Raw genomic sequence first — 14,448 nt, 5'->3', positions numbered from 1 at the left:
CCCAAATAAGTGTGGCTTCATATAGCAAGTGTGTAAGCATTACTTAGGGTGCCCAGTACTCAGAAATTTCTACAGAGCTTTTTGCGCAGGGTTTCTGCCATCAAGGGGCTCTGCTTGTAATTGTGAAAAGAAGTTTCTTCAACACAAAGCTAAGAAAAATGTAAGATCATATGCCAGGGAGGAGTGTCACAAGTTCGGTACAAGCTACAGGCTCATTGGAAGATTAGAAGGACTGGGATGGTTGTGAACAATGGGGCCGTGGGAAGGGGAGGGTGACACCGGGATTGGGTGCTGGGTAGGCAGTCAACAAACATCTCCAAGCGTCACCCAGACCAGCCAGTGCTCCTTCTGCATACTCACTGCTAAGCTCATTTGCACCTGGAGAATGTACTGGAATTAGCTGTATCTCTCTCCCTGATAGATTATAAGTGGACTAGCCTATGGCTTAGTGAGCTTTGTAGCACTCCCACACCCAACTGCCTGCCCCAGACCCTAGCAGTGTGGCCAGCACACAGACCATACTTCAAACAAACAAATAGACAAACAAACCTCAAAGGGCATGGTATGAAATCCGTCGAATTCCTACTGACAACTTTTAATTCATTAGTGTTAACCAGTTAAATGCTTTATTTTAGAAAATAAATGTTCACAGAGTTTTTGAGCAAAAATGCATTGACACAAACAACTTACAAATCACCCGTTGTGATTTCTGTACTTTGATAACTTTTCAAAATAGGAAAGGATGGGAGTGAGATGGCGGAGGGAGGAATGAGTGTGCTACCTGAAATCCTGCATTAAGATCACAGTCTCTGCCTCTGTACCTGTGAAGGTCTCTAAGGGAGCTAGTTATAGTTTTGGAATAGTTGCTGTGTTTCTAGCCCAAAGTTCCTACTGGCATCATTAAAATAAAATAGAACAGCAGTGTCCCATTCTCTTTATTCTTGCTAGCACAAGGTGTTTGAATTAGAAAACCACAGTGGCCAGCCTTTGCTTGAAAACAGTTTTAGAGTTCTGCATTTTATTTATTTATTTTTTTTAAAGATTTTATTTATTTATCAGAGAGTGGGGGGGGGAGAGCGAGCACAGGCAGACAGAATGGCAGGCAGAGGCAGAGGGAGAAGCAGGCTCCCTGCCGAGCAAGGAGCCCGATGTGGGACTCGATCCCAGGACACTGGGATCATGACCCGAGCGGAAGGCAGCTGCTCAACCAACTGAGCCACCCAGCCATCCCTAGAGTTCTGCATTTTAAAACCCAGTTTGATCTTCCGTTGGTTGCATTCTCCCTCATTGTGAAAAAAGAAATGGTATAGTCTATTTACTACACACACTTACTGGAACCTACCTTGTACTTTGTGTAGTCTCTCATTCTCCCCCAAGCTCTTTAGTTAGGCATTGGGTCTGGTATAGGCATCAGGGAGTCAGCAGTGACCCCAGATACTGTCCCCAGGATGCTCACTGCAGTGTCTGTCAGAGGGGCAGCTAGTGTATTTTCAGACTCGAGGCCCTGCAAAAGGACCCAGTGCAGAAAATCCCTTGTAATTATTTCCAGGTGGTGGGAGGGCAGTCAGTAAGGTCTTAAAACCAAAAACAAGGTAGGTCTTCTAAATGCTATAATAAAAATCAACTTGAGAAGCGTAATTTCAGCAAAGCATGCTTTATACATTATGCTGACAATTCTTGTCTATCAAGCCGAGGGTTATGTAAGTACAGTATGTACATAAATCCTTAGAATTGTCCTGTACTCGGTGAGTTCTTGGCCAAAAACACGCAGCCAGTGAGGGTGGTTAGATCCAGGATCCTGGCCCAGTCTATCTACAACCTGAGGCCATGCTCTTAACTACCATCCTGTACTGAATCGGTCAGCTTTACAACTTCCCTGTTCAAAGGAAACCACGAGTTAGCCAAGTAGAGAAAGCATTTACAAAGTCATAACAGGGTATGTGTCATGCTGCAGCAGCCTGTGCTATCTCCCATAAACCACGATTCCTGCTGGTGGAGAAATGCGTTGGCTTTCCTGGGGCAGGAAGGCACTTGAGTGTATGTGGGAGTGTGGAAGTCTGCAGCACGAAGAAAACTCTTTGTCTTTCCCACTGAAGAAATGTATGGTCTGAAGCTAATTTATCACCCCTGATTTATTTATCTCCTCAGTTTCATTGTCTACAGAATCGGCATAATTATTTCTGCCTTTGGAGAGAGATTCATTTATTCAGTAACTTGTTGTCCGGGAGGACTTGAGACATGGCAGATACCAAGATGAATGAGGCAGACAGAGCGGTTCGTGTGGTACACACCCAAGGAAAGACGTAAACGTTAGTGGAACAGAATAGTTTAGAAGTGGACTCACTGTTGATGAGAAGAAGACAAGACAATCCATTGAAAAAATGATAGTCTTTTTTAGAAATGGTGCTGAACTAACCGGATATCCATATGGGGGAAAACTGAACCTCAGTCCTTACCTCATGCCATACAGATACACACAGCAAATACCGGAATGAATCAGTGTAAACATGAGGCACAAGGGAACTTCTGGAGATGGTGGAAACATTCCATATTTTGTTTATTGTGGCAGTTACATAGTTATATACATTTGTCAATATCCACTACAATGTTTACCTAAAATGGGCAGATTTCATTGTTTGTCAATTATACCATAGTAAAGTTGATTTTATTTTATTTTTATTTTTATTTTTATTTTTTTAAGATTTTATTTGTTTATTTGACAGAGATCACAAGTAGGCAGAGAGGCAGGCAGAGAGGTGGGGGGAAGCAGACTTTCTGCCCAGCAGAGAACCCGATGCAGGACTCAATCCCAGGACCCTGAGTCCATGACCTGAGCAGAAGGCAGAGGCTTTAACCTACTGAGCCACCCAGGCACCCGTAAAGTTGATTTTAAAAAAGAATCATATCCCGTCACTCCTTTGCTTAAAATTTTCCAGTGAATGTTAGGTAAATCCAAACTCCTTACTCTGTCCTACAAAGTCCTAGGTGATCTGCACCTTTCTACTCTGACCATCCTATAGTGTTCCATTTGCTTTTGTTCTTCCTGGAATGCTCTTCTCCCAGATCTAGGTATGGCTGATTCCTGAAGCAGCTGTAGCCCAGGGGCCACCTCGTCAGGGAAGTTCTACCTGATTACCTGACTTCGCATTTGAGTATCCTGTGGTGTGTTTTCCGAAGTGTGCATCATTAGCCAAAATTCTTATTTACCTAATATTTATTTATTGTCTGTTTTTCCCCATGAAAATATAATATCCACAGAACAGGAGAGATACGTCTTATCTACTCTTCTATCTCCAGGATCTGTAATAACGCCTGCCTAAGAGTTCATGTGCAGTAACTATTTAAAAAAATAATATAATACAGTAATAAAAAGGGTAAGGCATTCAGATTCTATAACGTAGACAATGCAGAAATACTGAAGGTTGCTAAGTAAAAAAATGGCACCATAGAATTTGTGTCGCAGAATGGTTATAGGGATCGGATTGGGAACCGGGGTAAGACCAAAGGCAGGCAGTTTATCTAGAAGGCAGCCACACCATTTCTGGTAAGGAGAAGAGAGGGGGGCTAACCTGAGCCTCAGAAAGAGGACACAAGGGATGGAACAAGCCAAGCAACACTTAAGAGATGGGGTCAGCAACCTGTAGCTACATTCTGAGAGACCCAGGGTCACAGTGGAATTGAGGATTCTGTCCATGCATACCTGAGCTAATGATGGTGCCCTGAACTGATAGAAGGGATGTGGGAAATGTAGCGTAGTTAGCAGATGAGTTTGGCTTGGGAGTGTTAATTTTGAGTTACCTGCAAAACATCCTCCTAAAGCTGCTCCGTGCTCCGTGTTACAGCTGGTAACACCTGTCAGAAATTCAGGAAGGAGTCAGGACTGAGGACAGGGATTTGAGACTTCTTAAATAAAGGCATGAAAATAGAACTTGGGTAATAGCTGAGGGTAAAAAGAGAAGAGGGCCAATGATGAAACTCTGGGGGTTAACTGCCTTGTAAGGACTGGAAAGAGGAAGAGGAACCAGTGAAGAATAATGAGAGGGGTTAAGAGGAATGGAGTGTGGAAGCCAGGGAAGGAACTTTGTTCGTAAGAGTGGCAATTGCCACAGAGCTCCGGCAAGAGAAAGACTGAAAACTTGGCAACGTGCAGTGACTGGTGACTTGAGCAAGAGCTGTTTCAAGTAAAGAGCAGGCAAAATGCGGAATGTAGTTCTTTGAGGAGTGAGTGGCAGGGGAGGGGGAGGAGGGAGTGAGGATAAGAAGCAGAGGATTCTTTCCAAAAGGTGGCACAGTAGGAATTCGTGCCTGCACAACCTAGTAGGAGAAGGCGGTCTTTTGAGAAAGGTAAGGATACCACTGGGCTAAGGTGCTTGATTCAAAAGCTTAAGGAGTCTATGGGCATCTTGGGAAAAGGATACCGAATGGACTCAGCACTGATACAGAGATTACCAGATATCACTGAGGGCCTGGCGGGGGTTGAGGTGGTTCTTTTAGTTTGGTAGTAATGAGGTGGTGGTGTGATTCTTTCCAGGAGGTGCACCAGCCTCCTGGGTACAGGCCCCGGGATGACAAGTGATCAGCTTGATCACAGTTGCATCCTGGCACAGTAGTTGTGGCGGAAGGATGGGGTGAGGATATTGGGGACTGTGGTCCATGTGATTGGGTCTAGGCTGAGACAGAAGTGGAGCATGCAGGTTGGGATGGGGAGTGGAGATCGAGACTGAGGAAAATGGAAGAGCTAGCAAGTTCAGTAAGGGGAGTCAGAGATCTGGAAGAATGGGCGGGTACAGCTAAAGATGGTAGAACTTCAGAACTACTTGGCACTTTGGAACTTAGAGTGTGGAGAGATGAAAGGTCCAGGGTGTGGCTACATGATTTGTGGATGAAATGGAAGATAGAGATGTAAGTGAAGGTTAGACCTTTGGACGTGAGAAGTGTAGCCACCACAATGTCACCCCACTTCTACTAATTTTCCCCTGCCTCCGGGAGACAGATGAAGACCGAAACCAGGGAATTCAGTGAGTGATCACGGGTTGGTGGATGGCAGTTAATGTGGAACAGAGGGAGCTAGATGGGCTGAAGCTCAAAGGAGCATGAGCATTTGCCTGAAAAGGGGGAAGCCATATGTAGAAGCCGTAATGGGGAGTGAGGAGAACGCCAGACTGATTCCAGTAGAGCCCTCGCAAATGCTGGCAGCACGCAAGCTGGGGCCACTGAAATCAGCTAGAAGGAAAGAGAAGGGGGGGGAAGAAGGACCCCAGGTGAACAGTCAGGTTATCCGCAATAGCAGCAGGGGACAGGGCAGAAGGAGACCTTAGCATGCTAAATGAAGGAAGCCTGAATTGGTTTGGGAACTCTCAGAAGTCATGTGATACAAATTTAACATACAAAGCCTATATTTGTTCCTACTAAGAGCCATAGGTTTCAATAGCAAACATAACAAAATTACACTCTTACGATTTCTGTGGAAAAAAATACCTTAACATTCGGAACATCTTCTCGTTTGTGTGTTTGAAAATGATAGAAGTGTATATTTTACATGGGTTTCTAACATTTTATAAATAAAGTATTAACGTTTGAATGCTAGTATTTATGTGTGTGGGGTTTTGTTTGTTTGTTTGTTTTTTAAACAGGTTCTTAATCAGGAACCAACTCTATGGATCCAGGACAGGTTTGTCCCACGGCCTGCTCTGAACAGCTTGCTGTCCGATAGAAGATTCCCATCGGCAAACCATCTCTGTTGCCTTATAGAGCAAGCAAAGAAGATGGATCGATTGAAGAACCATCTGCCTGTGTGCTTTCTACCTACTGTGCCCTTTTTAATCCTAGTATCCACTCTCGCGACTGCTAAGAGTGTGACTAATAGCACTTTAAATGGCACTGACGTGGTCTCGGGCTCTGCGCCTGTCATCATTGCCAGAACTGACCATATCATAGTCAAGGAGGGGAACAGTGCCTTGATTAACTGTAGTGTTTATGGCATCCCTGATCCACAATTCAAGTGGTATAATTCCGTTGGCAAGCTGCTGCAGGACGACGAGGGGAAGGAGCAAGGAGGAGGTAGGCTTTCACGTTGTGTCAGATGTCATCGAATAGAAACAGACGCTGGAAGCCACACGGAGAATGTTAGTTGCTCTTACTCAAGTCCTTTAAAGATCTCGTTCTGTCTTCTTTGCTAAGGCAAGAGAGAGAAATATATATCGTTAAGGATTCAAAGCAGTAATTAATTCATAGTCTTCACTCTGCCACTCAGAAGACAAAGGGCAAACATAAAAGTCTCTTAAAAGGCTTCTTGGAATTTTATAGTATAATGCATACAAACTGTTACAGGGGCGAATGTAAAGTGGATTTCCCATTAGTATACGTTCCATTTATAAGGGAGTTTTATTTCGTTTCATGGGGCTGGCTCTAGTATTCAGTATAGCAGTTTATGGTTAAGCGTCAGTTTAATTCATTGACTGTGGATTTAAGGACCACACTTCCTAAAAGAAGTCTCTGTGCAAAGTTGTCAGCCGCTGACTAGAGATGGCTCTGTGCTCCCCAAGACCTGGCTGAAGTTTCTAGATTGTCTCTTGCAGCTGAGGCCAAGACAGAGGGAGGATTCAAGAGCAAGAAATAACATGTGGCAATAGGGGAGTGTTTGGTTTTTAATGGTTTTCTTGCCTTTCTGGCCAAGAAATGTGAATCACCTACCTAAGCACCAAGCTTGCTTCAGGAAAGTCTCCAGCCAGAGAGAGGATTGGTTGGGTCATTGTGAATTTGTACATTTCTTGATTGAGATGGGAGAGGTACTTGTCTGAAAACCCAAGCCTGCTTTAATTGATCTGAAGGAGTTAATGTGCTTTCTCAAGCATTTACTGTGTGCAGTAGGGGGCTGAGGGTGGGGGAGTAAAACGACCCTTGTTCCTGAAGCAGCAGCTTACTAGTTTCTGTCACCTTTCATTCATATTGTACTTCCCAGTCCACACCCTTTGACCAATGAGTAATCCCCAGAGAGTGTCTGCTGCAAGAAAACCTACACTCTTAATCTCTGTCCCTCATTTCATCTTCTGTACTCTGAAAAATAGTAGAAGCTAATGTCTTAGGTCTTCTTGGGAGCTGAGTGAATGGCGTTTTCTTACAATTACATGTGGTTGAGGCCACTAGCAGTCCAGCTCCCTGGGACGTGGGGTTTCCTTATAGTGCTCTCATTACATTGCTTTTGGTTAGCCATCCAAGGATGTATAGTATGACAAAGCTTCTTCTCTTAATGTTATATATCACATGTGTATCTATTGGTTTAACCTAGGAGAGCAGAACTCTTTGCCCACCAAGTAAAATTATGGGTTAAAAATTTGGATTACACTTGGAGACAGTGTAATCCAAATCCCTCTTTTACCCACATTTCCCAAGGTCCTACTGTTACTAAGTGGCTTTGACTAGAACCTTCACTACTGATGATGAGAAGATGAGACACCACCACCCCTTAGCCCACAGGTGGTTTCCATTCCTCCCGTTCCTTCCTCCTAGACTCCCAAGTCAAAAGGAAGTGATATCACACTTGTGAGGGGGCAGTCACCGTGGTAACATACACACTCTCCAGTCCCTGTACCTCATCAGATCTCTCCGCAAGCTGGGCCACTGTGAGGAATAACAAGGTAACTGAAGTGAGGGGAACAAGGACTCCAGACCTGCATCTGCCTTTCACATGGACGTGGAAGCACAGGTTATGCCGGGTACCCAGGAGCTGGGGCTGGGGCCCCGAGCCCCTGAGTCTTAGAGGGGAAGACAACTGTGGGAACTTTTGAGCGCTGGGCCTGAATTTCAGGCGCAATATTTTGAGGGCATTCCTGAAGTAGTACCTTTCTCCTTCAAAGAGATCCCCTGTTGCCTCCATTGAAAAGGTCCTTTCAGCTGTTGACTCAGTCCGGCAAGCACACGGTGCACCTTGCCTTCTCTACCTGTGTCCTGCCTGGGAAGCTGGCCTAGAGGGAAGCCCCACATGGCTTAATTGCCCTTTGTTTTGTGGGTGCTCAGGCGACCCTATGGTAACAGCTTGTCCCAGACCCTGGAAGCAGGGGTAGCCACCAAAAGCCTTTGGCGCAGACACCTGCTCCGTCAGAAGCCAGTGCTTGCGTCACTGTGCAGCCGGCAGTATTGCTGATAAGCCAGTTAGCTGTTTTTGAATCTCGTAAGGAAGATGCGCTGCTGACTTTTAAAAAGAACTCATTATACTAGTACTTGATGTTCCAACTCAGCTTTTGTGTTACGATGCGTAGTGATAGTTGGAACATCAGTAACACAGGGTAATACAGAAATGACTACACCTAACCAAGCAGGATACAAGAAAGCAGAAATGAGTCCTCATCATGAAGTATTCAAATTTTAGTGCTCAAATGGCCTATTAGAGGACCCATAAGTCTTTAATTCAATTTCTAATGGGGAAAATGCCCATATTATGACTATGGACAAAAATTTCAGTTTTCAGGCTTAGTCTAGAAGTTTAAATAGAGCAGTGTTTCCCTTATAACTCAACAAAGAGGTAATTGAATGTAGTATGAAAAATGATGCTAATATTCCAGAACATTACCTAGATACAATGGACTACTGTTAAACCAAACTAACAAAATTAATGCAATTTTCATTAATAATCCCTACCATTGAATAAGCCCCCCATACCAAGTTTCAGATACTATTTCTAATCCTTACAACACATGTGATGGGTAGATGTTACTAATCTTTATGCATAGAGATGAGGAACCAGGTAAACAGGATATTACACAACCAGTGTGTGGCCAAGTGTGTGTGTATTCTCCTCTGCCCAGCCAGTATCTGCTCACCCTTTAGGTCTTGGTAGGCGAAAACCATTGAAGAGCATTGAACCCAGATGGGGTGAGTGCGAGAAGTCTTCCTGGATGGAAAGCGCACGGTGATCACCCCCATCACAGTCACAGATGGGTTAGGATGCATGCTACCTCGTGTACACACGACCTATGCGTGCACACACCCATCGTCAGAATCCAGGAACACACCACCATTAGCATGGAAAGGAGGAATGTCATTTCTTGGTTATGCTGGAGAAGTGAGATCGCTATTATTCATGCCAGCACTGCCAGTCCTAGAAAGAATGGGGCTATTTCCTGTAGGAGCAGCAGCTGCTTTGCCTTGGTTCACTGGTGCTTGTGACTTAAAGTCTGCAGGATCAGGAGAGGCTAACGTGTAATCTATTTCTGGAGGAGGACTTTATTTTCTTCTTCCTTTGGTAGTTCACCGAAGGACATGTTGGGGGTGGTCCACCAACCACATTACAGAAATAACTCAGAATTCGAGTAACATGCATAACCACAAATGGCCACAGACTGCACTGTTTTCAAATTTCCTTCTGCTAGAGGTGAGTAGAAATAGATAGTTGTCAGAAAGTATTATGAGAAAAGACCCAGTTATTTCAGGTACGAATTAGCCAGTGTATTTTTCCGTGCTTTCTTGCTCTGATTTTAAGCCATGTAAATGCACATTAGCATCTTTATCAGATGATAAATAGCAAGCATTTCAAGAAAGTCAGCTGGTATAGGCCTTGGTAAACACGTCTGGCTTGTTAGTGATTACGTTTGAAATTCAAGTTAGGTTTGAGACTTGCTGTGGGTTTGTCTCCATAGCCTTGCTGCATTCTTTCACCAAAAATATTGAAGAAAAATAGAACAATCTTTGAAAGTAAACATGCACAGAGTAAACTGAGCTGAACTGCTTAGAGTTCACAGGTGTCACAACTGGAATTCATGGTTACAAGTTTTGCATTTCTTGTCACTCCATTGTTTTTTATCTCCACTTTTCAGGTATTTTGAATAGACTATGAAACGCTTATTAGCTATTTCTGCAAGGGACAGCAAGCTGTGCCATAGCTTCGACCTCCCTGCTTACTATATGTAGAAGGAGGTCCATTTCCACCTGGAAGGTAAATTATTCTTTGCCTCCAAGATCGGCGTGAAGTAGCTAGCTCATTAAATCCTGAAAATGTGCTGAATTCTTCTTTTAGTAGATTCACTAAGATGAAAAAATCAACTTATCAAAGGCTTAAAACAAGATTGATGTAATTATGAATATATTGTAGGGAATTCAGAAGAATCACACAAGAGTCTTTGAGCAAGTGCCTCAACTTTCCTGAGCATCAGTTTTTGTATCTGTAAAATAGAGGCAATCCTTTTTTATTAGCAGGTGGGGCTGAGAGTCTTAAATAAACTATTGTATATGAAATGTTTTGGATAGTTACCTGGAGCACACCAAGCTGTCCATGGCAGCTGCTCTCACTGTTATTGGTAATACTGTCCTGTGTTGTCACAGTAATAGATTCCAAGGGCTTAAATCTATGTTTCATAGTCCAGTGTGTTTTTGAAAAGACAGGAAATAATTTTCTGGGTGATTTCTTATTCTCTAGCTCAGTTTCTCAACCTTAAAAGCGTTTAATTGATACAAAAAATTTTATGTCCCTTAAAAGTTATTGGAAATTTCAAAACAAGGTTGTGACTGCAAGGTTAGCAGGTCTGGAACCCTCTTCTCCCTCAGAGACTTAGCCTTGCCCCAACATCACTCTTGGGTACAAAGGGCCCATTGATAACCAGTAATGCTTCTATCTCTGAGAAGGCCATATATGTGCAGATTACTAAGCATATCATGCACAAGATAAACTTCACATTTGCCAAAACCAGTGGTTCTCAGTAGGGGCCTGTTTTCCACCCAGCAGCCATTTGGCAAAGTCTGGAGATACTCTTCGTTTGTCATAACTTGGGGGAGGAGAAGGAGGAAGGGGGAGATGATACTGCTGGCATCTGGTGGGCAGAAGGGAGGAACGCTGCTAAGCATCCTATAATGCAAAGGATAGAATTACTGGGCACAAAACATCAGTGGCGTCAAAGCTGAGAAACCCTGATCTAACCCAAAGAAGCAAGCAATTCTCAGCTAACTAAAGAATCGTTCCAAAGTAGATCTTCAGGTCAGTTGTTTGAACCCATTAAGTATCTTCCCACAAAAGTGGTTTAATTTAAAGTTATTTTGGTTCACTGAGCCATTTCAAGGGCCAACCTGATAACCACCATCGATAGTTATTCTTTAATGAGGTGTGCTCTCTTTGGGATATGAATTCAGAGTGCTCTACTCTCAGCTGTGAAAAGACCCTTCCAGACCCATCTCAGATAAGGATGATAGCTGAGAGTCCCCAAATGGAAGTTATTTATGTGAACCCAGTGTAGGGTGCTCTTGTCTTGGAAAACCACCTGTAGCTCTTCTCAGAAAAGACTGTTGTTCGCCTCCATGGAATTACATGCTTGGCACTTTTTTAAAAAATTAAGATCACCAGATCAAATTAGCTAGAGGGTCAGTTGTTTCCTTAGCCAGGAAATGCAAAGACAATAGGTCCTCGTCAGATATTATTTATACCTTTAAGCAGAGCGTCACTGCAGGCTCTGAACAGCGTGGCCTCCCCACCCCACACCTTTCGGCGCTGAAAACTGAGCAAAGCCAGTATTATCCCAGGCCACCTTTGCTCCACGTGAAATAGGAAATAGCTTGTTAGAACTGCCCTAGTACACTCTGAAGAGGTCTCTTGGGAGGACTGGGGAGTGGGAGCGGGGACAGGGAGAGGTACAAGAGCTCTCGCAGCCTGCAGTGTTTATAACCAGAGTCTTGGCAGTGGCTTCAAGGAGCTGTCATCTCCTGCAGAAGCCTTATAACAGGTGCAACCATGCAGTGCTAAATTTGTTTTCAATTAGGCTTTTAAAAAATTATTTTTATTAACATATAATGTATTATTAGCCCCAGGGGTACAGGCCTGTGCATCATCAGGCTTACACATTTCACAGCACTCACCACAGCACATACCCCCCGCAATGTCCATACCTCAACCACCCTCAATTATGTTTTGTAAAAAGATGTGGGTCCTTTGTCATCAGCGGTCTGTATTTCACATATTGGACAAGAAGTGCCACGTTTATAGGCACTACCCACATGTGCATTTTAGTCTATATTTGAAGAGTGTCAATTCAACATGTTTCTCATTCGAGTGAACCTTGTACTCCATTTATGTCAGCATAAACATTTCTTGGAACTCTTACCACATAAAAATGTTTACAGATTTTTTTTTAAAGATTTTATTTATTTATTTGACAGACAGAGATCACAAGTAGGCAGAGGAAGGCAGAGAGAGAGAGGAGGAAGCAGGCTCCCCGCTGACCAGAGAGCCCAATGCGGGGCTCGATCCCAGGACCCTAAGATCATGACCTGAGCCGAAGGCAGTGGCTTAACCCACTGAGCCACCCAGGCGCCCCACCACATAAAAATGTTTAAAGCTGGTTTCAAGAAAGTAACCTACTTATTTTGGCCAATTGAACCCCCTCTAAAAAGCATGGGCATGTAAGGCTCCAGAGCCTTCGTCCAAATGGGATTGTGAATAGAGCTTTAATCTTTTCAAACCACTTAACAGATAAACTATACATAAACTTGTTTCCACATTCCCAGAAAGCTATCATCAAAGAAGAAGAAATCCTTATCTAATGAGTAATCTGCAGGAGATTCTAAGAGCTTAGTATTTGGGCATAATTGTTGATGTCTGATGTTCCATGGTCCTCAGGAAAAGCTGGGGAAGTGTTGGATTGCAGTGGACATGGTGTTTGAAGGAAGCTATAATTACAGTTTCTTTGTAGGTTGTGCTCTCACTTTCTTTGTAGTTCTTTAGTTCTAGAAGGTATACGGACGCTGCTCATTTCTCTACAGCACGAATTTGGTCAGAAGTTGCATGAACCATAGCTCTGATCCGGGGCCATACTGTGGCTGGACACCGAGGCACAGTCACTGTGACAGGTTTGACATATGATGCCATATTTGACTGCAGCCATATGACGCCATATTGCCTTGCTTCTCATTACTGGACAGTCTGCCTGACGCTGTCCCAGTGACATGACATTGTACTTTGTGGAGCGGCCTCCCCCCTGCATGTGTGTATGCCCCACAGTGAGCATAGTGGTATCGGGTCAGCCACCCTCCTGGCTTGGGACCAAGGTTATTATGGTTTATCCCAGGGGATGTTGGCAGGGGAAGAAAGTTCTGGAGCTATGTCCCTGGGAGAAAAACTATCTTGAAAAGGAGATTTTTTTTTGTTGTTGTTACCTCAGTTTTCTTATATTCATTAATATTTTTCCAGTCAAGTTAAGGCTTGTCTGATTTGAAGAATTTCAAGAAATCTAAAAGTGGGTCACAGATTATATTCATTCTGAATTTCTCCAGATGCCTCCATATCAACCTTCCAAAAATTTTGCCAACTCCTGCCTGCAGTGTGTGTGAGCGTCCCTTTTCCCCATTCTCTCAACATCATGTCTAATCAGTGCCTCCCCACTTTTCCTGGCATTCTGAAAGCTTAAAATGTTACCTTTTAAAAAATTACTTTGATCTCTTTCAGTTTCTCTGTAATGTAATCCTTAGTGATTTTTATATTTAGACACTATATTTTTTCTGTGACCTATCCATATGTTTTCTCCATTTTTTTCTTTTGGGTTATTTATCTTGATTTATAGGAGTTCTTTTTGTTCTATACTGATGAAGCATTGTCAAATATTAGCATTTTCTCCCTGTCATTTGCATTTTTTTTTAAAGATTTTATTTATTTATTTGACAGAGAGAGATTACAAGTAGGCAGAGAGGCAGGCAGAGAGAGAGAGGAGGAAGCAGGCTCCCCGCTGAGCAGAGAGCCCGATGCGGGACTCGATCCCAGGACCCTGGGATCATGACCTGAGCCGAAGGCAGCGGCTTAACACACTGAGCCACCCAGGCGCCCTGTCATTTGCATTTAATTTTATTTAGTATGACATATTCTGTAGTGTAAAAACTTTTAATTGCAGAGAAATCCGGTGTTTTCCTTTAGTATTTCTGGGATTCTCATGATGCTTTAAAAGGCCCTCCTATTCCCAGTTTGTAAAAATGTTCTTATATGCTCTATTAATTTTGTACTTTCAATTTACATTTAGATCTTCAGAATACTTAGAACTTTATTTTTATGTATCACACAAAATAGAGGAGTATAACTTTATTTTCTTTTAAATGAATAGTCAATTATCCTGAAATTCTTTTCCCTGCTGATTTAAAATATCTTCCTTATTTTTTAAAATTCCCATGCTTATCAGCATCTGCTTCTGGACTTTTCTGATTTTCTTGACTGGTTTAATCAGAGGTCAGAGAAGGCTTTCTCAGGGAGTGCAATGAGAGGTGAGGTGCTATCTAAACTGGGCTAAGAACGTGTAAGGTAAGGGCTTGGAGTGAGGAGGGAAGAGAGCTTTCCAGGCAGAGAGAAAAGCATGTGGGAAGGTCCTGTGGCAGCTCGAAGAAATGAAATAAGGCTAGCTTGTCAGGGGGAAGTCCTGCAGGGCAAGGGGTTCCTGTTCTCCCACAGGATAAATAGGAAGCTCTTAAGCACTGGGATAATTGACT

The 14,448-nt window shown here is 43.3% G+C and overlaps 1 protein-coding gene across 10 annotated transcripts in view; it reads left to right on the top strand.

Annotated features, from left to right (window-relative positions):
* The window catches only part of MFAP3L (microfibril associated protein 3 like), a 40,588-nt gene that overhangs the window by 16,519 nt on the left and 9,621 nt on the right, over positions 1-14,448 (top strand). Inside the window, exons 1-2 of one of the 10 annotated variants that reach the window (XM_059175152.1) lie at positions 4,324-4,344; positions 5,634-6,060. The exons of 1 other annotated variant lie outside the window; for it this stretch is intronic. In XM_059175152.1, coding sequence (XP_059031135.1) covers positions 5,766-6,060 — 295 coding nt within the window. In that variant the 5' untranslated portion in view covers positions 4,324-4,344; positions 5,634-5,765. Of the gene's footprint in view, positions 1-4,323; positions 4,345-4,772; positions 5,019-5,633; positions 6,061-6,104; positions 6,126-7,531; positions 7,638-7,660; positions 7,706-9,245; positions 9,371-9,812; positions 9,932-14,448 lie in introns of those variants that run through there. 8 more of the 10 variants (XM_059175160.1, XM_059175139.1, XM_059175211.1 and 5 more) reach the window with 8 other exon arrangements.

This window comes from Mustela lutreola, chromosome 1 (assembly GCF_030435805.1).
Source record: "Mustela lutreola isolate mMusLut2 chromosome 1, mMusLut2.pri, whole genome shotgun sequence".
Lineage (NCBI taxonomy): Eukaryota > Metazoa > Chordata > Mammalia > Carnivora > Mustelidae > Mustela > Mustela lutreola.
This window is presented reverse-complemented; position numbering and strand designations above follow the sequence as displayed.